Genomic DNA, 26,807 nt, shown 5'->3' with positions numbered 1-26,807 from the left:
CCCACCCTGTACTCTGCATTTCAGAGTCTAAGAGCATCACAATCTCCTTTACCATCCTCCCCTCCACAACAGACACCCTGTGAGGTGGGTGGAGCTGAGAGAGTTCTCCCAGAAGCTGCCCTTTCAAGGACAACTCCTATGAAAGCTATGGCTGACCCAAGGCCTTTCCAGCAGCTGTAAGTGGAGGAGTGGGGAATCAAACCCAGTTCTCCCAGATAAGAGTCTGCACACTTCACCACTACATCAAGCTGGCTCTCTGCACCAAACTGGCTAAATACCTGCGGAGAATTCTGGGGAGATGACAACAATCCCTGTTCTTAACATGAGTTAGCATTAAGCTGCCCGACTCCTCGCATTTCCTTTGGCCTGTTTTTGACAGATTAGTGAGTGTCAGGTGAAGCAGAAAGTAACGTTTTTCTTGTCCCAGCACCCTGCAGGTGGCACAGCCGAAAGGAAGGGGACACGACTGGAGAGTTTAGCCATTCAGGACAATCAGTTCCACAGAGACAGCTGTTGACTTAGGCAGTGAAAGCAAAGCCCCGAGGAGGGCAGGGTGGAATTGCGGGCATGTCTTGCCACACTCTGCAACCTCAGCCTCTGACAGAAAAGAAGAAGAACTACAAGCAAAGATGAATGTGTAGCAGGGGTGGCCAAACTGTGGCTCTTTCACACATTTTGTGTGGCTCTTGAAGCCTCCCCACTACCCCCCTTGGGCCACTTAGAGAAGGCATTTGTCTCTTTGACTCTTATCTGGGAGAACCGAGTGTGATTCCCCACTCCTCCACTTGCAGCTGCTGGAATGGCCTTGGGTCAGCCATAGCTCTCGCAGGAGTTTCCTTGAAAGGGCAGCTGCTGTGAGAGCTCTCTCAGCCCCACCCACCTCACAGGGTGTCTGTTGTGGGGGAGGAAGGTAAAGGAGATTGTGAGCCACTCTGAGACTCTTCGGAGTGGAGGCGGGATATAAATCCAATATCTTCATCTACCTCACAGGGTGTCTGTTGTGGGGGAGAAGGGAAAGGAGATTGTGAGCCGCTCTGAGTCTCTGATTCAGAGAGAAGGGTGAGGTATAAATCTACTTTTCTTCTTTAAATCCTTCTAGAAGCCAAGCCAGCCAGAGTCTTGGTGAATGCATTTAAAGTTAAAAGTTGTGTTCTTTCCACCTCTCCTTTCCTCCCCCCTCCCCCATTTATTTGTTTTCTTTCCACCTACCTACCTTCCTCCTTTCCTTCTGTCCTGTGGCTCTCAAACATCTGATGTTCATGTTTTGCGGCTCTCAAACATCTAACATTTATTCCATGTGGCTCTTGCATTAAGCAAGTTTGGCCACCACTGGTGTGGAGGTTCTCACTGACTTGATAGCCTTCCAAGTATAGATCATTGCACTGCAGTCCAAAATAGGATTTTTGCACATGGCAGTCCAAAATAGGATTTTGAAGAAATGATGGAGTTTGTTTGATGTTGAGCCAGAAAAAAACCCAGACATAACATGTCTCCCCCTCCCCCGGCAATTCAACCCCAAACAACAGCAAAAGTGGGGTTGTAAATGAATACGGAAGCAGCAGCAGATGTTATTCCAATTCTGACACACACACACACAAACACACACATTTCAAACTTTATACTTAGTTATTTACATACTCTTTAATATTCACCACAACCTGCTTAAAAGAACAGAAGTGCGCTAACATTGTAAAAGCAGGAGGGATTTTGAGCCCACCACACGGCATATTTGATGCCACTTGTTTATGCAACATTCTGACAGATACAATTAATCTTGTGAAAATGATGCGGGATATTGCATAATAGCATATTATCTTTAAAGGCCCCCAAATAGACTTCTTCCGGAGAGAATTAACAGTCCATTAAAACACAATATCTCATGATGCAAATGAAAGCTTGGAAAGAACGCATTCATGTTCTGCACTTGAAATAAAAGAAAGTTCTGTAATGCGAGAGAGGGAAACTTTCAAAGAAGGCACGGAGACAAAAAGCAAATACCTCCCACAAACGCATCTCCTGCTCCGTTGGTGTCCACAATCTCGCTCTGGTCACTGATTAACACAGGGAAGGATCGCACTTCAGTATCTGAAATGGAAAAGGAAAGGAAATACTTGTGAGCTGGGCTGGTTTTAATTTAATTTAATTTTTCGATTTATACCCTGCCCTAATGTTGTAAGGCTCTGGGCGCCTTACAGCATTAAGACCTTACAGAAATATTAAACAAACCACATCCAGACGAGACAATATCGTAATTACAGAATCTGTAAAATTACAGAATGACAGAATTATCAACAGTAACAGTCAATATCACTTAAAGCACCGAGACAGGAAGGTGCTGGGGGAAGCGCCCACTGGGCCAATTGGAAGCCTGGCGGAAGAGCTCCATCTTACAGGCCCTGGATGAGTCCCGCAGGGCCTGGATCTGCAGCAGAAGCTCATCCCACCAGGTGGGGGCCCAGACCGAAAAGGCCCTAGACCTTGTTGAAGCCAGTCGGGTGTCCTTAGTGAGCTCCTGAATGCCAATGCTACCAAAAAAGGATGCCAAAATTCACTCACACAGCTCTGCAGATTGACTCAAGTATGGAGCAACACTTCAAGACATAAACGATGGGTAACACGGAAAAAGCAGTGAAGAGCATGGCCACCGTACTCTTCAGGAAGTAAAAAGTTATGAAACGACATCCAGGGGTTTTTTTTGTAGAAACAGCCCAGCAGGCAGCTCCCCCATGGCTTCCCCAGTGCACCCATCGCAGCGGGCACACTGGGGAAGGCTGAAGCCATCAGGGGGCATTTAAAGACGTCTCCCCGCTCTTTTTCCAGCATGCCAGCCGCGGCCCTGGCAAGCCCAGGTGGAGCTCCGCTTCTGTGTGCTCCCGCCCCCAAAAGCCTTGACATCTATTATGTACAAGAGCAGCGGTGGCCAAATTTGCTTAATAAGAGCCACATAGCATATATGTCAGAGGTTTGAGAGCCACAAGACAGGAAGGAAAGAAGGACGGTAGATACGGTAGGTGGAAAGAAAGCGGGGGGGGGGGGGGGAGGAGAGGTGGAAAGAACACAACTTTTAACTTTAAATGCATTCACCAAGACTCTGGCTGGCTTGGCTTGTAGGTGACTTAAAAGAAGAAGACTGCAGATTTATACCCCGCCCTTCTCTCTGAATCAGAGAGAATGGCTTATAATCTCCTTTACCTTCCTCCCCCCCCCCACACACACACAACAGGCACTCTGTGAGTTGAGTGGGGCTGAGAGAGCTCTCCAGAAGCTGCCCTTTCAAGGATGACTCCTTCGAGAGCTCTGGCTGACCCAAGGCCATTCCAGCAGGTGCAAGTGGAGGAGCAAGGAATCAAACCCGGTTCTTCCAGATAAGAGAGCTATGGCTGACCCAAAGCCATTCCAGCAGCTGCAAGTGGAGGAGCAAGGAATCAAACCCGGTTCTCCCAGATAAGAGAGCTCTGGCTGACCCAAGGCCATTCCAGCAGGTGCAAGTGGAGGAGCGGGGAATCAAACCCGGTTCTCCCAGATAAGAGAGCTCTGGCTAACCCAAAGCCATTCCAGCAGCTGCAAGTGGAGGAGTGGGGAATCCAACCCGGTCCTCCCAGATAAGAGAGCTCTGGCTAACCCAAAGCCATTCCAGCAGGTGCAAGTGGAGGAGTGGGGAATCAAACCTGGTTCTCCCAGATAAGAGAGCTCTGGCTGACTCAAGGCCATTCCAGCAGCTGCAAATGGAGGAGCGAGGAATCAAACCCAGTTCTCCCAGATAAGAGAGCTCTGGCTGACCCAAGGCCATTCCAGCAGCTGCAAGTGGAGGAGCGAGGAATCAAACCCAGTTCTCCCAGATAAGAGAGCTCTGGCTGACCCAAGGCCATTCCAGCAGGTGCAAGTGGAGGAGTGGGGAATCCAACCCGGTTCTCCCAGATAAGAGAGCTCTGGCTGACCCAAGGCCATTCCAGCAGGTGCAAGTGGAGGAGCGGGAATCCAACCCGGTTCTCCCAGATAAGAGAGCTCTGGCTGACCCAAGGCCATTCCAGCAGCTGCAAGTGGAGGAGTGGGGAATCAAACCCGGTTCTCCCAGATAAGAGAGCTCTGGCTGACCCAAGGCCATTCCAGCAGCTGCAAATGGAGGAGTGAGGAATCAAACCCAGTTCTCCCAGATAAGAGAGCTCTGGCTGACCCAAGGCCATTCCAGCAGCTGCAAGTGGAGGAGCGAGGAATCAAACCCAGTTCTCCCAGATAAGAGAGCTCTGGCTGACCCAAGGCCATTCCAGCAGGTGCAAGTGGAGGAGCGGGGAATCCAACCCGGTTCTCCCAGATAAGAGAGCTCTGGCTGACCCAAGGCCATTCCAGCAGCTGCAAGTGGAGGAGTGGGGAATAAAACCCAGTTCTCCCAGATACGAGTCAGCGCACTTCACCACTACACCAAACTGGCTCTCAAAGAGACAAATGCCTTCTCTAAGTGGCCCAATGGGGCGGTGGGGGGGCTTCAAGAGCCACACAAAATGTGTGAAAGAGCACATGTGGCTCCCAAGCCACAGTTTGGCCACCTCTGTACAAGAGGGACCCAGATACCAGATCCGTTTGTTATTATAGCCTTAACAAAAACATTTTCTGGTTGTGTTTTTGCAAGCCTGCTCCCATTCTAAAGACCATTTCAAAGGGGGGGGGGAAGAGTATTTGTGCTTGAATGTACAATTTCCTGTAACTTACAAAGCGTACGTATTACAACTTTACAATGGGGGGGTCACAGACTAAATGCATGCTCCTAATTAATCAGACAGGCTTTCGGGGGGGGGGGTTGTCATAAAGATGTGATAAAAACATAATTACCACTTCGTTAATGCGCAAATTAACACAGTAAGAGAATCCCATACAAATTCTGCTGCACGCACAGAACAAGCACACAGACTGGTTGGCCTGCAGCGGAAAGCAATGAGAAGATGAACAAGGCAGTGCCCACAGCGACAGAGAGTTTATTGAAGGAGGAATATCAGAAACTATGCAACGTGGCTATAGAGACAATTCTTTAACAATGTTTAGTATGGCTGTGCAAACTGCTCTCCACACCCAAATATTTTACCTTCGAGGTAACTTCACAACCCGTTAGCTTTTGTAATTCCTTTTGTTTACTTACTTGCATGTTCTTACATAATTTTTTTTTATTTTTCTTTATTTATATAAAATCCCGCCAGTTCTCCATATTCTTGTATTTTAGCTAACAGCAAGGGTGTCACTTGAGTGGGATTTTCATTTATAAACATTATATCATCTGCAAATGCTCTATATTTATAAATAAATCCTTTTATTTTTAATCCTTCTATTTCTTTGTCTTCTTGAATTTGCATCAGCAAAATTTCAAGTGTCATTATAAACAACAGTGGAGAAAGCGGACACCCTTGTCTTGTAACTTTACTAATTATCATATCTTCTGTAAGGTCTGCATTTATACATAGCCTTGCACGTTGTTCAGTATATATTGCTTTTATCATCATAAAGTCTTCTCCCAACTCCATTTTCTCCATAACTGCAAACATAAAGTCCCAGTTTAGATTATCAAATGCTTTCTCTGCATCTGCAAAGAATAATGCTACTTCCTTTTCTGGATGTCTTTCATAATATTCTACAATATTTACAACAGTTCTAATATTGTCTCTTATCTGTCTTTTGGTGAGAAACCCCACTTGATCTTCCTTTATAAAGTTTATCAAATATTGCTTAAGTCGTTCTGCCAATATTCTTGTGTATATTTTATAATCATTATTCAATAATGAAATCGGTCTATAATTTTTTACATTCGTGACATCTCTATCTTCTTTTGGAATTAACGAAATCACTGCTTTCTTCCATGTATTTGGTATTTTACCTTTTAATCTTATCATGTTCGTCAATTTTTGGAGTTTCGGTATTAATTCCTCTTTAAAGGTTTTAAAGAACTTAACTGTATATCCATCTGGCCCAGGTGCCTTTCAATTTTCATTGCATTGATCGCAGCTTCAATCTCTATCTTTCAATTGGCACATTCAAAACTTTTTTCATATTTTCTGTTAAGGGTGCTATTTTAATATTTTGTAAATACAGTTCCATCTTTTCTTTCTTTATTTTAGCACCCTTAAATAGTTTAGCATAATATTTTAAAAATTCTCTTTTATTCCTTCTTGGTCCACCATCTCTCTTCATCAGCCACAATCTTACTAATAATTTTACTTTCTCTCTCTTTTTTCAATTGCCAGGCCAGGTATTTTCCAGGTTTATTTGCTCCCTCAAAAGACTTTTGCTGTAATTTTTCAAATTCCATTCCAGTTCTTTATTTAACAAATGTCTCATTTGTGTTTGCAATATTGTAATCTCCCTCATAATTTTCTTTTTCCTGGCCTTTTCCTTAATTCACCTTCTTTTTTCTTTATTTCATTTTGAATGTCCAACTTCTGTTTATCTTTTGCCCTCTTATCTTTATTGTTCAATGTTATCAATATTCCTCTCATTACTGCTTTATAGGCATCCCACACCGTCTGGAATTCAATATCTTCTCTGCATTTATTTGGAAGAAAGTGGACTTCCGAGGTAGGAAAATGCCGAGCTGAGCTGCTTCTCATAAAGGGAGCAGGCTGGAACTTCTGTTCGGGGTAGTGGAAGGTAAATTAATGCCTACTGCCTACTTTTCTCAGTCAGAGATTAGTCCAAGATATGCACAAAAAACTTTGAGGAGATTTACCTTGGCTAAAAGGGAGTCCCGGGAGGAGGGGTCCTTTGAGGGATTTCTGGAGAAGATTTGCATTTTCATCATCTGCAGAAGTTTCCAGAGTCATTTATTTGACATAAGCTCAACAGAATCCCAACCTTCTTGGACATTACTAAACATCTAAAGCTACTCAAGACCGGTGTGGATCTGGATAATTTGCAGAAAAGGTACAGATTACTATCTTTCATTCCGGGACTATTTAAACAGAATAAATTCAGAAGGTGGGAAATGGAAATCTAGAAAGCTTGGAAGAAGAAGGGATGAAGAGGTGAAATTTGGACTTTTTAAATTTAAAGGACTGCTAAAAAGTGAGAAGGAATTTATTGTTTGGTCTACTTGCAGTTTTGAAAAAAAAGCACCATCGTCACAGACCTGCAGCATACACAGTCAACACAGGAAGTACGTCAAGTATCGTGAGATCTCTCTACCAGCGAAAATGGGATTTGGCGGCAAGTAAAGCAGGAAGCATTAGATGAAAAGCCTACTCTAGGACTATAATACCATAGAAAAACATCGGCGGCCATTGCAAGGAGGTCAAAATTAAAATAATATTTTTAAGGTGTTCAGGACATTAATAATTGTTGGAAACAATTGAGGTGGTGATGAAAAGATAAATACTATTGGACATTATTGTTAATAAAGAATTTTAGAAGCTTTTAAAGGAAAAAAGAATTTTTTTTAAAGGGAAGTAGAAAGTCGCGACCGCCATTTTGAAAGAAATAAAAACTTTAAAAAATTAATATCTCAGCCTAGGAGGCTCTGAGAATGGCGAAATTAGGCTTGTTGGAAAAAGCAAGCTCTAATCTTTTGAACCTGACAGTCAAATTTTAAATTGGTTAGAGTAAAATTTTCGGTGTTTTTAAATGTCAGAGCATAAGCAAACCCATTACAAATTATTATCTTGGAATGTAAATGGACTAAATTCACCACAAAAAAGAAGGGCAACATTTCATTGGATTAAAAAGCAAAATTGTAATATAGTTGGTCTACAAGAAGAACATATAAAACAGAAGGATTATAAATTTTTATGGAATAAACAATTGGGATTAGAATTTTATTCCCTGGCTGAGCAGAAGAAAAGGGGAGTGATTTTTTATGTTAAACAGGAATTGGGTCCAAAATTAGTACTTAAAGATAAAAATGGAAGATTTGTGGCAGTAGAAATAAATAATGGGAAAAAAACGTTGTTATTGGGATTGTACCACCAAACGGAGCCAAGGATGTATTTTTTAAGGATGTTACACAACAAATTGATGAATTGACATATGATCAAGTTTTGATAATGGGGGACTTTAATGGAACAATTCAGAATGCATTGGATAGATCTGGACAAAAAAAAATAAAGAAAGAAGGAAAATTGCCAAAATCTTTTTTTGAATTTGGTTAAACAAGAAAATCTGGAAGATATATGGAGGAAATTTAATCCTGAAGTACGGGACTATACCTTTTTTTCAGCAAGACATAATTCTTTTTCTAGAATTGACATGTTGTGGGGCACTAAAGATTTGGGCCTTATAACAAAGAAAATTGAGATTTTGCCTAAAATAGGAGCTGATCATAACCCAATAATGCGGATTACAAATTCGTTGGAAAAAATCAAGAAGATGGCGATTAAATGAAGATTTACTACAGAATAAAGAAATAGAGACCTCTGCTCCATATGTTGATCCAATCCCCTCTTGAAGCTGGCTATGCTTGTAGCCACCACCACCTGCTGTGGCAGTGAATTCCACATTTTAATCACCCTTTGGGTGAAGAAGTACTTCCTTTTATCCGTTTTATCTGACTGCTCAGCAATTTCATTGAATGCTCACGAGTTCTTGTATTGTGAGAAAGGGAAAAAAGGACTTCTTTCTCTACTTTCTCCATCCCATGCATAATCTTGTTAACCTCTATCATATCACCCCGCAGTCGATGTTTCTCCAAGCTAAAAAGCCCCAAGCGTTTTAACCTTTATTCATAGGAAAAGTGTTCCAAACCTTTAATCATTCTAGTTGCCCTTTTCTGGACTTTTTCCAATGTTATAATATTCTTTTTGAGGTGCAGTGACCAGAATTGTACACAGTATTCCAAATAAGACCGCACCAGCGATTTATACAGGGGCATTATGATACTGGCTGATTTGTTTTCTATTCCCTTCCTTTGTCTTGACATTTTCAGTGAGTTATCTACCACGACCCCAAGATCTCTCTCTTGGTCTGTCTCTGCCAGTTCACATCCCATCAACTTGTATTTGTAGCTGGGATTCTTGGCCCACTCATCGCTGCCCACATGACCTTTAAGGGACACCACCACATCCCGGATGCTAGGGCAATGCGCTGGTACTTGGGCAAAAATTCTATGGTAGAAGCCAAATTCACCACAGAGCTTTTGCCAAAATACCAGAGCATCGCCCCGACATCCCAGACATGATGACAACACTCCTGGGTCATGTGGACAGTGACGTAGACACATCACTGCACATCGGATGGGCCTCTCTGCTGCCCCCCTGCCATCACTTGCCAGGAGAGACCCGCCAACCCTCCCTGGCAACTTGGGCTCCATCAGCTAAACTCCCACTTGCTCTTTTAGTTGTTCCCACCCCCCACCCCCCCCTCCAGCATGAGTATTTCACATTGTCACTTTCAACATGCAACCTGGCTCTGTCAGATCACAAACCTTGAGGGGGGGGGGTGACTGTTCTTTGCCACATGAGAGCTGGCACTCAGCTGACACTGGCACAGCAACTATGTTTGCTGAAGTGACCCATGTCCCATAGGTAACTCCAAGAGCGATCTGTGCATACTTTGTTCTTTTAAATGCATGCTCCTTGAGAGTGTCTCCCGCTCTCCCCTTCACCGAGGGAAACACTTGCTGCAAATGTCACTCAGTGGTAGTCACAGAGTTAAATACATAATGCTCAGAATTCAGCAAAATTTGCACTTTCTTGCTATGCAAGAACTGCACATGATTTCAGGGATCTTGTCAGGATATGTATCCTGAAGGCTGGCCTAAGCTGCACAGGTTTCAAATAGAACATGTTCAAATAGAGCATCTGCAGTTTCATCCTGATTATGGATGACAACCAAAACACCAAAAGGAACAACAAAATACTGGAGCTATTAACAGAACAGGCAGAGGCACTCATCATGCCTCCCTCAACAACATAAGAACAGAAGAGAAGCCATGTTGGATCAGGCCAATGGCCCCTCCAGTCCAACACTCTGGGTCACACAGTGGCCAAAAAACCCAGCTGACATCCAGAGGTCCATCAGTAGGGCCAGGACACCAGAAGCGCTCCCACTGTTGCCCCTCCCAAGCACCAAGAATACAGAGCATCCCTGCCCCAGACATAAGAACATAAGGGAAGCCATACTGGATCAGGCCAGTGGCCCATCCAGTCCCACACTCTGTGTCACACAGTGACAAAAATATCAGGTGCCATCAGGAGGTCCATCAGTGGGGCCAGGACACTAGAAGCCCTCCCATTGTGCCCCCCCACAAGAACCAAGAAGACAGAGCATCTTTTTGCCCAAGACATAGGAGAAGCCATGCTGGATCAGGCCAGTGGCCCATCCAGTCCAACACTCTGTGGCACATAAGAACATAAGAGAAGCCATGCTGGATCAGGCCAATGGCCCATCCAGTCCAACACTCTGGGTCACACAGTGGCCAAAAAACCCAGCTGACATCCAGAGGTCCATCAGTAGGGCCAGGACACCAGAAGCCCTCCCAAGCACCAAGAATACAGAGCATCCCTACCCCAGACATAAGAACATAAGGGAAGCCATATTGGATCAGGCCAGTGGCCCATCCAGTCCAACACTCTGTGTCACACAGTGACCAAAAAATCAGGTGCCATCAGAAGGTCCATCAGTGGGGCCAGGACACTAGAAGCCCTCCCACTGTGCTCCCCCACAAGAACCAAGAAGACAGAGCATCTTTTTGCCCATAACATAAGAGAAGCCATGTTGGATCAGGCCAGTGGCCCATCCAGTCCAACACTCCGTTTCACACAGTGGCCAAAAACCCCAGGTGCCATCCGGAGGTCCATCAGTGGAGCCAGGACACTAGAAGCCCTCCCACTGTGCCCCCCACCCCCACAACCACCAAGAAGACAGAGCATCGCTGCTCAGAACCTAAGAACATAAGAGAAGCCCTGTTGGATCAGGCCAATGGCCCTTTCAGTCCAACACTCTGTGTCACCCAGTGACCAAAAAACTCAGGTGCCATCAGGAGGTCCATCAGTGGGGCCAGGACACTAGTAGTCCTCCCACGGTGCCCCCCCCCCCCACAAAGCACCAAGAACCAATATTTTCATCTCTAAGCAAAGGTCATGCAAAATGGACAAGAAGGATCTTGACAGGGCTACAAAGATAAATTTCCAGAAATTTTGACGCCATGGGAACCTGCCCACACCACCCACCCCAGCAGACAGGTACACCTCAGCAGATAAAGAGGAACTGAACAGGAAAGGTACGACTCCCCACCCTAAAGCAGGTGTGGAGGGAAATTTTATGTCTTATTTTGCAGCTCTAGATCTAGTTTCCAAAACCAAGCTCTGCACAAGCACAGCGGGGTGCACAGAGCTAAGAAAATAAAACCCGCCATTTACAGTATAGCGGATAAAAATTATGCTAGTTGACATGTTTTCGGAATTTAAAAGTATAAATGAATCACAGAGCGATCCTAAGCAGGTCTATTCTGAATTCTACTACAGCTTATTCAATGTGGCCTACTCCCCAGAAAGTGTTAGGATTGCACTGTTATTTTTCCAGAAGCAAAACTGCAAATATTATTGCATACTTGAGCTGCAAACTGCTGCACTGTGTGCCACCTTAGCACATCCCATAATATTTGCTGTAAGCGGGGGGAGGGGGGAGCTGAAGTTGGAAAACAAAATTTGCAATAAAGAAAAGAAAGCATATTATTTGGACAGAAACTCCCATACAGTTACAATAAACAGGGATAACAGCATATTTGGAAAGCAAGTTAAAGTCTGTAACACTGACAACACTGGACTCTAATAAGCCACCCTGAGTCTGCTTTGGCGGGGAGGGTGGGATATAAACCAAACAAACAATTCTCAAATATTAATAACACCACTAATTTTGTTGTCAAAATTATTCATTCTGAAACAATAAACATCCTTAGAAATGTGTTGTATATATCTATAGTACATGTAGGAAATATTGCTTTGTATATGTAGGAAATACTGTATTTTTTCCAAGCTCAACTATTTGAGTGAGTCAAACCCCTACCTCATAACAGCATTTAACTCATTCTAAAAGTGGGGGGAATGAAAATACACAGGAGGTACCCCCCCACACACACAATGTTCCCAAAAATCTGAAAAGACGTCTCCATATATTTTTACTTTCAAGTCTGTCCTTTTTTCCTGCTTCCCATCTCTATTCAGGGGTCAAGATGACCGGAAAAGTGAATTACCTGTGTTTGGTCTGTAGCCACAGCATCCACAATTTTTTTAAAAAACCTTAAACTTTCATTGTGGCTTTTGTACCCTTCCTTTTTCTCAAAGAAAAACCCCAATGAAAAGCCTAGTGCTAACATTGCACGGAGTCAGTGGGGAAATACTTCCCAATATTCAAAATTTAATGAAATCCCGATTCCCAAATGCTGAGCTGATGTGCTGATCTGGAAGGGGCTCCTAAATTCAGCTGGACTCAAAGCAGAGACATCTTCCTGACGTACAGCTGTAAACACCATCAAACAACGATTACATCCAATTAGGCTGAGCACTTTTCTTAACTGGGTCATTTGCCAGTCACTCTTGCTTTTAAAAGTGAATTAAATGTCCAAGCTTGTTTTTAATTGCCCATGACAGAATTCTTTAGGATAGGGCTGTGAAGTCCCCTTACTGTTGGAGAGGAAAGGGTTCCATATAAAATTTGCTCCCCATGACAATCCTCAGTAGATTCAGGGACTGGGGAGCCGGGCATAAAGGTGAGAGCTGTCGCCACAACAGCTCACCCCCAGAACCAGGTACTCAAAGGTTTGCTGCTCCACTACACAGAAGCTGCATCTCCTGTTACAGTTTTAATTTCCAAAGGGGCATGTCTTCTTAATAGCTACTTGTCTGCATATTTAATGGGTGAGCAGGACTTGCAGGGCTTTTTTTGTCGCAGGACCTCCTTTGCATATTAGGCCACACACCCCTGATGTAGCCAATCCTCCTGGAGCTTACAGTAGGCCCTGTACAAATAGTCCTGTAAACTCTTGGAGAATTGGCTACATCAGGGGGGCGTGACCTAAAGTGCAAAGGAGTTCCTGCGACAAAAAAAACTCCTGAGCAGAAGTAAGTGGGAAGTTATAGCCAGTGCTAGTCCCAAAGGGTAAACTATTTAAAAAACTTCATATTCCCCTGCCCGTAATACAATGGACCAGTTTTTCCCATCTCAACAGGAGCACATTTTGTATCAACAAGATAACTTTTCACACAAGGGCAACCAGCCATGCACAGGACATGATGCCTACTTATCCTGAAATGCTTCCATTTCCCTTGGTTTCACCCAGGAGACCATGGTCATCTTAAGGGCAGGGGGGTAGTCCAGTGGCCGCCTGAAGGACTGACAAAATTTAATCCTATGCAAGCGTCCTTAAGTCAGAGTTCATTTCTTCAGAGACTGCTGCATCGGAGAAAGTGGGCTCATGCTGGAATAAATGTCGGTCCTTACAGGAGCCACTACACTTCCCCTTAACACTGCCATCTGAAAACACCCCCACCCCCACCAATGACACACACCTGCGTAATTCCAGCTAGCTCTATGGGTTTTCCCACCCTGTAATATGCTACCCATAAAGTCTTACCAAGGGTCATGGAGGCACAAAGAAATAGGAAAATGAGAGAAAGATTTAATTACGTTCAAGTAGCTATTAAGAAGCCCCGTGGCGCAGAGTGGTAAAGCTGCAGTACTGCAGTCCAAACTCTGCTCACGACCTGAGTTCGATCCTGGCACAAGCTGGGTTCAGGTAGCCGATTCCAGGTTGACTCAGCCTTCCATCTTTCCGAGGTCAGTCAAAGGAGTACCCAGCTTGCTGGGGGAAAAGTGTAGCTGACTGGGGAAGGCAATGGCAAACCACCCCGTAAAAAAAAGTCTGCTGTGAAAATGTTGTGATGCGACATCGCCCCAGAGTCAGAAACGACTGGTGCTTGCACAGGGGACCACCTTTATCTTTTTAGCCATTAAGACTCGGCGAGGTTTAAAAAACTCAATGAAAAAAACTCAACTTGAACTAGAAGTGTTATATATTTTAATTAAATATCCAAGTATAGATAACGCTGTATGGGATTTGAGGTTAAAAGATAATCAGTGATTTAAGTGAGAGCTAGCTACGATTAGGATATGATTTCAAAACCTACAAATATGGGAAGCTGAATTCATTGGAGGCTTCTTTTTAAAGGGCACTCCTGGATCCTCACCTGCTTATTTCTGGGTAAAATACTTTTTGAATTCATATATCTGGTCTCTTTTAATTAACCAAGCAGCAGTAATGTATGGCATTATTTTCTTTTCAGTCAATCAATGTTTAAAGGTACAAATGTAATAAAATGATAAAAAGAAAGCAAAGATCCTCTAATAGAATCATTTGAGTCCTGTACCTACAACAAACCAAAAACATTATTGGGGTACACCTCTTGTCAGGAATTAAATGATCTGAAGCTAGCGAGATGCATAGGATCTCTTAAATGCATGCCTATATCTATCAGATATAGTATCAGTTTTCTGAAATGGAGTTTGGAATAGAAATCAGATGCAAAAATGGGAAGCCCATTTGGAAATGAAAATCGCACCATATCTCCTTTGTTTGGAGGTTTTTAAACAGAGACTAGATGGCCATCTGACAACAATGCTGAGTCTGTGATCTCAGAAGGAGGAAAAAACATGGACAAGCAAATTACAATGAGAAAAAAAATGGACTTTGATTCAGCGAACTTAGGCAGATCATGAGAAGGAGGGCAGTAATGGTTGTATCAGTGCTTAGTTTTCATGGCCCTTGCTTACATAAGAACACAAGAGAAGCCCTGTTGGATCAGGCCAATGGCCCCTCCAGTCCCACACTCTGTGTCACATAAGAACATAAGAGAAGCCCTGTTGGATCAGGCCAATGGCCCCTCCAGTCCAACACTCTGTGTCACATAAGAACATAAGAGAAGCCCTGTTGGATCAGGCCAATTGCCCATCCAGTCCAACACTCTGTGTCACATAAGAACATAAGAGAAGCCCTGTTGGATCAGGCCAATGGCCCATCCAGTCCAACACTCTGTGTCACATAAGAACATAAGAGAAGCCCTGTTGGATCAGGCCAATGGCCCATCCAGTCCAACACCCTGTGTCATACAGTGGCCAAAAAAACCCAGGTGCCATCAGGAGGTCCACCAGTGGTGCCAGGACACTAGAAGCCCTCCCACTGTGCCCCCCAAGCACCAAGGATACAGAGCATCACTGCCCAGACATAAGAGAAGCCCTGTTGGATCAGGCCAATGGCCCATCCAGTCCAACACAGTGGCCAAAAAAACCCATCCGGAGGTCCATCAGTGGGGCCAGGACACTAGAAGCCCAACCAGCCATACACACCCAGGGTAATGCTGATAGCCACTTTGAGGTCAGAAAGCAGTTTTTCTCCAGGCCAGTTTGGCCAGGGGTCCTGGAGGCTTTCCACCATCTTATGGCCATAGAACAGGGATCACTGGGGGTGTTCCTGCAGGAGATATTTGTGAATTTCCTGGATTGCGCAGGGGGTTGTACTAGATGACCCTGGAGGTATCTTCCAAGCCTATAATTCTATCACTGAGTACAGTTACAAGCGGGCCTTTTTGTGTTAATACATCTGTAGGGGTGTCAGAAGCACATAACTAGAATGCTCAGTAGCTCCCATCTGTTACCACTTAAGTTACCACCTGCAGGTACTAGTTATATCCTCATGTCAAGTAAGGTGTTTTTTCCCCTCTAAAGCACAGAATATTTTGCAATTTCTGATTTTCAATGGATTTGATACCTGGTTAATTCAATCTATATGGAGAACGTATCATAAGGAAAACTGGATTAGATTTGGACAAAGGTGGGTATTTTTTTAATATTTTGTAATTTCTGACTTTCAATGGATTTGATACCTGGTTAATTCAATCTATATGCAGAACGTATCATAAGGAAAACTGGATTAGATTTGGACAAAGGAGGGCTGAAAATTGGTGGAAGAAATATTAACAATTTGACGCATGCAGATGACACCACATTACTGGCAGAAAATAGTGAAGACTTGAAATAACGACTGATGAAAGCTAAAGCAGAAAGTGCCAAAGCAGGATTACAGTTGAATATCAAGAAGAGAAAAAGCAGACTGTTGAGGAATTACATCACCTTAAGGCTGACGATGAAGATATTGAAATAGCTGGAGATCTCCTATTCCTCGGCGCCACCATCAACAAATGGGCGACTGCAACTGGGGAGTCAGAAGGCGTTTGAGAGTGGAAAGAACAGCCATGAAAGAGATCCTTCAGTGTAAGGGAGAGTCTGAGGAAACCAAGATAATTCATACTTCCCCATTACTATGTACGGGTATAAAAGATGGACAATGAAGAAAACTGACAGGAAGAAAAATATTCATTTGAAATGCAGAATTGGAAGATAGTTTTACAGGCAGTCATCTGTCATAATATTTAACATCCAGAAGAAAAGTGGCCTGTATTGGGGAACAGTTGCAGCTGAACTGCCCAACTGAGCTGCAGGAACGCACTTCTTTTGCAAAACTGCTCAAGACAGAAGGCGGCATTCCATGAGAAATACAGAGCTCTTTATTCGGACAGAAAAGGATTCAGAGACAGAGAAGGAAGAAAAGAAGAAGTGCTAAAGCAGTAATGGACGTAGAAAGGCCTTGCACCATTTTAACATCACTTGAAGGTGCAGTTGACACAATCAGCTGAAATACATGGTTGTAACAGATGTTCATCAAATGTCTTTTGTGCATGTACATATGGGACTGTCTCAGAGCAGCCTAAGGAGAAGTTTTCTGCATGCTTCTAGAATCTTATATAGGTTTTTGACTTTCTTAGTGGAAATCTGAATAGAGGCTGGCTTAGCCTTTATATATATATTTGTAATCTCTAGGATCTAGGGCATGTTTAGTTGGGAGAGGAGGTGGCTGAGAGGTGATATGATCACCATCTTCAAGTACCTGAAGGGCTGTCATATGGAGGATGGTGTGGAATTGTTTTCTGTGGCCTCAGAAGGCAGGACCATAACCAATGGGTTAAATCAAGAGTTTCTGGTTCAACATTAGGAAGAACTTCCTGACAGTGAGAGCAATTCCTCGAAGGAACAGGCTTCCTCGGGAGGTGGTGGAGACTTCCTTGGAGGTTTTTAAACAGAGGCTAGATGGCCATCTGACAGCAATGAAGATCCTGTGAATTTAGGGGGAAGTGTTTGTGGGTTTCCTGCATTGTGTGTGGGGTTGGACTAGATGACCCTGGAGGTCCCTTCCAACTCTATGATACCCTTGACCATTGGAAGGGCAATTAGGCCTGGGTCAGTCGAATATAGAACATTCATAACCGGGTCTTCCAACCCTTGGTTCTGGTGGCAAAGCTTTAACCATTTGGATAAGTTAGAATATAACTTGAAATCTTCTGTTGGTGAAAGAGGTGTGGGGTCTCCCACAGCATCACCTGATGAGGGCATGTATGCGCATTCCAAGCCATTTTCGGCTTGGCTGTCTCTCTGGGTTTGCGTAGGAGTCCCTGGTTGATCAATGGCTGTTCTGACTGGGTTGCTACAAAAGGCTGGCAGCAAAAGAAGAAGGATGGACCGCACTGGTCTCACGGATGCACGAACCACAAACATTGTAGTTGAGAGCTCCACTCTGACATCTGAGAAGTGTTGGCATTGGAAAAGAGAAGTTGGCTTGTTTACTGAAGCCTTCTGCCTGGGGGTGATTGATTCAGTCACATCCTTGTCTGAGGACTGGCAGACCTTTGAAGCCATAGAGTGAGAAGGAATATGGGGTTTTCATAAGTGAGTTGCACTGTCATTGGAGGACTGGTGACACAATCAACTGTTGGGACTTCAGCACTGAAGAGACCGAGATCTTTGTGTTGGGGAAGGAAGAGGTGAGACTGAAGGATGGGTTAAAGCAGAAGATAATGATCATGGCAACATGTAGTGGTGATGCTAAAGAAATGTGCACTCAACCTTGAGGGAAACTGGATTGCCAGAGTTGCACTGAGTCCTGGATTGGCGTTTTTGACATCATGTTTGAGTCAGTATGTTGGGGTCAAGCAGCCAATGAGGCTGAATGTTTAGACTTCTTTTTAGCCTTCTTTATAGGCAGCTCAGAAGTCACTCTTGGAACCTGAGTCATCTCTGTGGCACCAGACTTTGATTTTATGACTGGCCCAGAGACCACCTCAAAAAAGATATAGCATTGGAAAAAGTCCAAAAAGGGGCAACTAGAATGATTAAAGGGTTAGAACACTTTCCTTATGAAGAAAGGTTGAAACGCTTGGGGCTCTTTAGCTTGGAGAAACGTTGACTGCGGGGTGACATGATAGAGGTTTACAAGATTCTGCACGGGATAGAGAAGGTAGAGAAAGAAGTACTTTTCTCCCTTTCTCACAATACGAGAACTCGTGGGCATTCGATGAAATTGCTCAGCAGTCGGGTTAGAACGGATAAAAGGAAGTCCTTCTTCACCCAAAGGGTGATTAACACGTGGAATTCACTGCCACAGGAGACGATGGCAGCTACAAGCATAGACAGCTTCAAGAGTGGATTGGATAAGCATCTGGAGTAGAGGTCCATCAGTGGCTATTAGCCACAGTTTATCGTTGGAACTCTCTGTCGGGGCAGTGATGCTCTGTATTCTGTGTGCTTCATGGGGCACAGAGGGAGAGCTTCTAGTGTCCTGGCCGCACTGATGGTCCTCCTGATGGCATCTGGGGTTTTTTGGCCACTGTGTGACACAGAGTGTTGGACTGGATGGGCCACTGGCCTGATCCAACATGGCTTCTCTTATGTTCTTATGTGACACAGAGTGTGGGACTGGAGGGGCCACTGGCCTGATCCAACATGGCTTCTCTTATGTTCTTATGTGACACAGAGTGTTGGACTGGAGGGGCCATTGGCCTGATCCAACATGGCTTCTCTTATGCTCTTATGTGACACAGAGTGTGGGACTGGAGGGGCCACTGGCCTGATCCTACAGGGCTTCTCTTATGCTTTTATGTGACACAGAGTGTGGGACTGGAGGGGCCATTGGCCTGATCCAACAGGGCTTCTCTTATGTTTTTATGTGACACAGAGTGTGGGACTGGAGGGGCCACTGGCCTGATCCAACAGGGCTTCTCTTATGCTCTTATGTGACACAGAGTGTGGGACTGGAGGGGCCACTGGCCTGATCCAACAGGGCTTCTCTTATGCTTTTATGTGACACAGAGTGTGGGACTGGAGGGGCCATTGGCCTGATCCAACAGGGCTTCTCTTATGTTCTTATGTGACACAGAGTGTTGGACTGGAGGGGCCACTGGCCTGATCCAACAGGGCTTCTCTTATGCTTTTATGTGACACAGAGTGTGGGACTGGAGGGGCCATTGGCCTGATCCAACATGGCTTCTCTTATGTTCTTATGTGACACAGAGTGTGGGACTGGAGGGGCCACTGGCCTGATCCTACAGGGCTTCTCTTATGCTTTTATGTGACACAGAGTGTTGGACTGGAGGGGCCACTGGCCTGATCCAACAGGGCTTCTCTTATGCTTTTATGTGACACAGAGTGTGGGACTGGAGGGGCCATTGGCCTGATCCAACATGGCTTCTCTTATGTTCTTATGTGACACAGAGTGTGGGACTGGAGGGGCCACTGGCCTGATCCTACAGGGCTTCTCTTATGCTTTTATGTGACACAGAGTGTGGGACTGGAGGGGCCATTGGCCTGATCCAACATGGCTTCTCTTATGTTCTTATGTGACACAGAGTGTGGGACTGGAGGGGCCACTGGCCTGATCCTACAGGGCTTCTCTTATGCTTTTATGTGACACAGAGTGTGGGACTGGAGGGGCCATTGGCCTGATCCAACAGGGCTTCTCTTATGTTCTTATGTGACACAGACTGCTGGACTGGATGGGCCTTGGCCTGATCCAACATGGCTTCTCTTATGTGACACAGAGTGTTGGACTGGATGGGCCACTGGCCTGATCCAACATGGCTTCTCTTATGTTCTTATGTGAGAACATTGGTCCTCGTTCTCTTTAGGGGGAATCCAATGTTTTCGGAAACCCAAGACACTGCTCCCACAAAGGAGCCTTGAAGTTCCTTTTCCTGCTGCTCTTTTGGGCTGAAGAGTCTGCATGCCTTAAAGGAAGACGATTTATGCCCTTTCTCTAAGCAACATGGTCATTTTGTGCCATTTTCATGCCACAACTGTGGCATTCCTTAAAAAGTGCTATCTGTAGTATGATAAATAAGGGCTGGTGATAAAAAAAAATACATCAGTGAAGAAATCTTCTGAGGGCAGAGTGCTCCCTCCACCCCTCATCACGTGATCATTTGGGCAGGAACAGAGCTTCTAGCTCTGTTGTGCCAAGGTGAGGGGCACTCAACCGTAAGGTGCTAGAAGCTTGTAGAAAACTTCTCCATGACAGGCCTGAACAGGTAAGTTCTCAAATGACCTACTTCACTTCATCTATACAAAGTCTAAGCCCCCAGGCTGGAGCTATTTTCATTTTTTTGTACAGCACCCAGCGATGTAGCATACTTCGTAAATCACAAACAATTGATGGCTGCAGGGAGACTGGAAATAATTTGTGATAATCAGCCATGCTTAAGATGCAGTGCATCTGATTCTATGACTTATACAGTTAGTGATACAAGCTTTGGCTTTCCCTTTGCGTGGCTCAGAAACAGTACAAGAGAAGTGACAAAGAAGAGGTAATCTTTAAAAGAATTCATTTTATGAGCGAGTTTGGTGTAGTGGTTAAGTGTGTGGACTCTTATCTGGGAGAACCGGGTTTGATTCCTCACTCCCCCACTTGCACCTGCTGGGATGGCCTTGGGTCAGCCATAGCTCTGACAGAGGTTGTCCTTGAAAGGGCAGCTTCTGGGAGAGCCCTCTCAGCCCCACCCACCTGACAGGGTGGCTGTTGTGGGGGAGGAAGGGAAAGGAGATTGTGAGCCGCTCTGAGACTCTGAGATTCGGAATGGAGGGCGGGATATAAATCCAATATCATCATCATCTTCTTCTTCTTTATAACATCACACAACAAAATAAAAGCGAAACAGGCCTCAAAAGAATTGACAAAGAAGAGATAATCTCTAAAAGAATTCCTTTTATAACATCACATTCGGGGGGGTTTTTTGAGCAGGAACGTACAGGAACTTAGTTCTGACTGGCCTGGTGTTGGAGTGTGTGGCCTAATATGCAAATGAGTCCCTGCTGGGCTTTTTCTACAACAAAGCACAGTGCACGACCATGGTGATGTCAGGAGTGTGGCCTAATATGCAAATGAGTCCCTGCTGGGCTTTTTCTACAACAAAGCACAGTGCACAACCATGGTGATGTCAGGGGTGTTGGCTAATATGCAAATGAGTTCTTGCTGGGCTTTTTCTACGAAAAGACCCCGATCACATTCATTGTATAACATCACACAACAAAATAAAAGTGAGAATTCTCAAAATTTGAGTAACAGTCCCCAGGCCAAGAGAAAGGTCTGTATGTCGAAAACCGTGCTGATTCCTGCTACAGTATTATATATTTCAACCCCCCCTCCGCCCTTTCATCTGCTTGCCATCACTTGCATGTTAAAAAAATTAGAGAGTTATAATCTCTATTTTTTTGGTTGCATGAACGTCTCCCTCAGGATTTGTTGCCTTTAATTAAGATCTCCACAGACATCTCCTTTTCCGCTTCTTTAAAGAACCAGGGTTTGCTTACTAAGTGGGTTTTCTTATGACTTGTGTAGTTTTTATATCTATTTGAAAAGGAAGAGGATGATAGCACAATGAGATCTGAAATTTGTACTAATCTCCAAGGATTAGATACAGCACTCAACGATATTAATCAAACTATGGAGTAAATCACAATGAATCAAAGGAATTATTTCCTGAATCAGAGGAGCAGTAAGAAAAAGAGCAGGATCCACCCCTCTAAATGAAAGAAATTTATTCATCCTAAATTAGTTGTTGATTGTTCCTTTGATAATTAAGTACACAAGTCTATGATCCTTTTAGGATCACCTAATTAGTATCCAAATGATTTCATTTAATTGCCACTTTAATTGGAATGTATAGGATTTACCTCCTTTCAAAATAATTACATGCACATTTTGGTATAAATTATGTAACAGTTTATTTAGTTTATAGATTATTTCCCACATATGGAACACAACTCATTAGGACGCGAGGAGGTATAATCACAGTTTTGACAAGACCATTTCTAACAAGAGCTTCTGAATCACATGTTTGCAAAGCAAACCGTCTCTAAATATGGCTGCAGGATAAAGATGCTCATAAATGCAGCACGACAGGACACCAAAGCAAACACATACAGCAAAAGGGACACACTGTACAGCAAATTTCGGATACTATAGCAATCTGGCCGTTCAGTGCAACAACACAAATTAAAGTCTCCCATCCTTCACATTTCCAGAACATGGCTGAGTTTATGCCACAGCAAGCCATTTTTTAATTATTCTTTTAAAGCCTTCTCTAAAGATTATCTGTTTCTGGGTATTAAGCTCTATTTTTTGACCTTTGATCATGTATTCTAATCTCTTAAAAAATACAACCCCCCCTCCCAATCAAATTTAACTAGCATATTAGAGAAACATGAGTTAGGAACCCGCTGGCAAACAGACAAAAATTAAATGCTTTGGCACATGTGCAGCCACTAATTATCATGAACGGAAAGGAGAACATGGAGAAGAGAAATTGATTTAGTGCACAGATAAGGGGCTAAATTATCTGTGTGCTCGCACAGGGGGAGTCGGCTAAAATCAATGGGGCTGTATCCATTCATTTATAGATGTGATGTATTCTGTTTAATGTGATGTGCTATTTAAATTGTTGCGCCAGCCATTCACTGAGTGTCACAAGAAGGGCTGCTGTGTTTGGCACCAGAGACAGACGTCAGGTTTCTATGGTATACATTCGAAGCCAAGAAGATGTTGCCTCACAGGGAAGACTAACTAACTCGCTAGCTAGATTCAGTTTTTGTTCTGGAGTTCACTAGAGACAAAGCTCTCTTTGGGGCATATTGAGTTAGACTTAATACAGTGAACTTTGTGTGGTGGGCCAAGACGGCCAGAACAGTATGCCCCCTTGGGTTGCCAAGTCCAGTTCAAGAAATATCTGGGGACTCTGGGGGAGGAGCCAGGAGTAAGGTTGTGACAAGCATCACGGAACTCCAAAGGGAGTTCTGGCCATCATATTTAAAGGGATCTCACACAAAAGAGCCCCATGGCACAGAGTGTTAAAGCTGCAGTACTGCAGTCCTAAGCTCTGCTCACGGCCTGAGTTCAATCCCGCTGGAAGCTGGGTTTCAGGTAGCCAGCTTGAGATTGACTCAGCCTTCCATCCTTCCGAGGTCGGGAAAATGAGTCCCCAGTTTGCTGGGGGGAAAGTGACTGGGGAAGGCAGTGGCAAACCACCCCGTATAAAGTCTGCCGTGAAAACGTCGTGAAAGCAACATCACCCCAGAGTCGAAAATGACTGGTGCTTGCACAGGGGACTTTTCCTTTCCTTTCCACACCCTTTAAATATCTTCCCTCCACTGGAAATAATGAAGGATAGGGGCACCTTCTTTTGGGGCTCATAGAACTGGACCCCTGGTCCAATCCTTTTGAAACTTGGAGGGTGTTTTGAGGAGAGGTGCCGGATGCTATGTTGAAAATTCGGTGCCTCTACCTCACAAAACAGCACCCCCACCCCAAGCCCCAGATACCCACGGATCAATTCTCCATTATGCCCTCTGGGAATTGGTCTCCATAGGAAATAAAGGAGTGGGCAGCAAACATTCCCCTCCCCCCACTTTCTGATAGCCCTGAAGCGAGGGGAGGGCCTCCAAACCGGGGGAACCCCTGCCCCCACCTGGGGATTGGCAACCCTAAGCTCTCCCCCCTTTCGGGGCTACTCTTTCCTCCTGGAAAGCAGGTAGGCCACACAGCCCATGGACTATCCTGCATTGTTGATTCTGGATTCTGTCTATGAAGATAAAACCTACGCTATGTAAGAACGGCTGTCAGATAATACGTTCTTATTAGGGGGACTGACTGACTCTCCCCAGCTGCCTTTACGCTTGCCTTTACTTGCATTTTGACAGCCCAACCTGAAAGTGAATTTTCTAAAACAACTAATGACATGGCCTTCAACTGAAAAAAGGAAGGAAGGCAGAGATGACATTCTTTGTTCCTTCTATATTTACACACCGACTGCCCTTTCTGATATGCAGATGAAGCTGCATGGGGCGGCTCTTCCTGAGTTCCCCATTCATCCTGGCACCTGCTTCCCTCCCCACAGGTGTTTACCGTCTTTGGGCTCACCTTGTTCTGTCAACATCTTTTCATTTAAAAAAAAAAATCTCTGCTCTTTGTTGCCTCTTGATTCTTGCTGACTGCAAAGACAGCGAAGGGAAAGCTCAGCACTTTCCACCCGCCTCGTCTTTTTAGAACGTGCGTTTCGGATCTTTCTGCCAAAAAGGAAGCGCTGAAGATTTTTATGCAGAGCAAATGCCAGCAAATAGCCTTCTGCCACTACTTTGTGCTACCAGCCTTGGGGGGTGACGAAGCTATTCACTGTTGAATCAGCTCCTTGGGAAAGCAGCCCCTGCTCAGCCCTGACAGTACAGCAAGCTTATTTCTTCATCTGATACTTCTCCAATTGCCCTTCAGCCATAAATGAATCAAACGGGTCAGTGGGGGGCATGTCTGTGTACTCCAGACTGTGCACCTGATGAACTGTGTGTGCTTGGGGCATGGAGCCGGTTTGTGAGAGTGCTCAGGACCAAGGCTGCGTAAGCGGAGTACCCAGGCTATGGAGTCTCACCCAATGCCCAGGGTCAAGGCTGCCCAGGCAGGATCCCCCAGTGCCCAGAATTAAAGCTAGTTTTGCCCTCACTGCATCAAAGTCCCCAGCTTCATCATTCCTGGGAGACGTATCCCTTCTCCTGGGAAGAAGAAGAAGAAGAAGAAGACAACTGCAGATTTATACCCTGCCCTTCTCCCTGAATCAGAGACACAGAGCAGTTCACAAACTCCTATATCTTCTCCCCCCACAACAAACACCCAGTGAGGTGGGTGGGGCTGAGAGGGCTCTCACAGCAGCTGCCCTTTCAAGGACAACGCCTGCAAGAGCTATGGCTGACCCAAGGCCATTCCAGCAGCTGCAAGTGGAGGAGTGGGGAATCAAACCCAGTTCTCCCAGACAAGAATCCACACACTTAACCACTACACAAAACTGGCTCTGGAAGTAAAGGGTGACCTTAAGGGAAAAAGGAAAGAAGTGCGCTACAGAAAACTTGTTCCCTGTCACCGAGAAGATGAAGATATTGGATTTATATCCCACCCTCCACTCTGAATCTCAAAGTCTCAGAGTGGCTCAGAATCTTCTTTATCTTCTTCCCCCACAACAGACACCCTGTGAGTGGGTGGGGCTGAGAGAGCTCTGACAGAAGTTGCCCTTTCAAGGACAGCTCTGCGAGAGCTATGGCTGACCCAAGGCCATTCCAGCAGGCGCAAGCGGAGGAGTGGGGAATCAAACCCGGTTCTCCCAGATAAGAGTCCGTGCACTTAACCACTACACCAAACTGGCTCTCTGAGAACCCTTAACAATGAAAATTAACCCTGCTCTTATTTGTACAGCCCCCGTCTGGATTTCATTTCTGGATTATGTGAGACTGCGACAGAACCTTGGGAGGCTGGTTTTAGAACATATCAAACTCTTCCCTACAGAAAAACAGCTGCCTCTCATGCAGATTTAAAAACAAATTGTACAATGAGGCCACCCATCACTTTAATTTACAGTTTTGCAGAAAGGTGTGTTCTGTAAAAAAAAGAGGAGGGGGGAGAATCAAGAAACACAGTCATCACAGGACAAAATCCTGGAGTTTGGACAGCATTTTGGGTTGCTATACCAACCCCAAACACTGGAACGCTACCACATAAACAGGAGAAGGAAAAGAGAATAAATTGGGAGAGGGAGAAGATATTGAGATATTGAATTTATATCCCACCCTATAGTGAATCTCACAGTCTCAGAGCGGTCACAATCTCCTTTATCTTCCCCCCCACAACAGACACCCTGTGAGGTGGGTGGGGCTGAGAGAGCTCTTACAGCAGCTGCCTTTTCAAGGACAACTCCTACGAGAGCTATGGCTGACCCATGGCATTCCATAAGAGCCTTGCTGGTTCAGACCTGTAGTTCATCTAGTCCAGAGTCCTCTCTTGCATAGTGGCTGACCGGTATTCCCAAACATAATGAATAAAACCCATTTCCATATAAACTAATTTTCTATTTAATGATCTTCTATAACCCATATAAAATACGTTTAGACATGATAGCCACATCCGGTAACACTCCACTGGTGGTGGGGGGTTTGGATAGTGATATTGGCTAGACTTATTCCAATAATCTGAAATAATTATCTTTGCAGCTGTCAAGAAGCACACGACGATTTTGAAATCACTTTCTCCTGCTAGACAATAGAAATATATCAGCAAAACTCACAAAGGATTTTCTGAGATTCTGCTTCCAGTAATCTGTCAGATATGCAGAAGTGCCAGATTCCAATCACTTTCAATCATTGCATATCCAAAATGTATACAAAAAATCTACACATGGTTGTGTACAACCACCAGTTAGACCCCTCCTCCTTCCTCCAGTTCTACACTTAAGGAATTTATAGGATGCCGAAAACTTTCAAGTTGCAAAAGAGCCTCAAAACAAAGCCATTTCTATTTGAAGGCCAAAAATGCTTTAAAAATGCAAAAAATAGTTTAACCTGAAAATACTAGATAACCTTAAGTGCACAGGGTTTTCATCTTGCCCGTATGCTGGAAGGGCGGGGTAGAAAGCCAATAAAATCAAATC

General features: G+C 44.5%; 1 protein-coding gene across 2 annotated transcripts in view; it reads right to left on the bottom strand.

The window, feature by feature from the left end:
• Positions 1-26,807, bottom strand: part of ADK (adenosine kinase) — a 478,171-nt gene that overhangs the window by 39,448 nt on the left and 411,916 nt on the right. For both annotated transcript variants that reach the window (XM_060236706.1, XM_060236707.1), the window contains exon 10: positions 1,999-2,085. In XM_060236706.1, coding sequence (XP_060092689.1) covers positions 1,999-2,085 — 87 coding nt within the window. The remainder of the gene's footprint in view (positions 1-1,998; positions 2,086-26,807) is intronic.

Source organism: Heteronotia binoei, chromosome 4 (assembly GCF_032191835.1).
Source record: "Heteronotia binoei isolate CCM8104 ecotype False Entrance Well chromosome 4, APGP_CSIRO_Hbin_v1, whole genome shotgun sequence".
In the NCBI taxonomy this organism is placed as follows: Eukaryota; Metazoa; Chordata; class Lepidosauria; order Squamata; family Gekkonidae; genus Heteronotia; species Heteronotia binoei.
The sequence above is the reverse complement of the archived record's forward strand: the minus strand, read 5'-3'. Positions and strand labels throughout refer to the sequence as shown.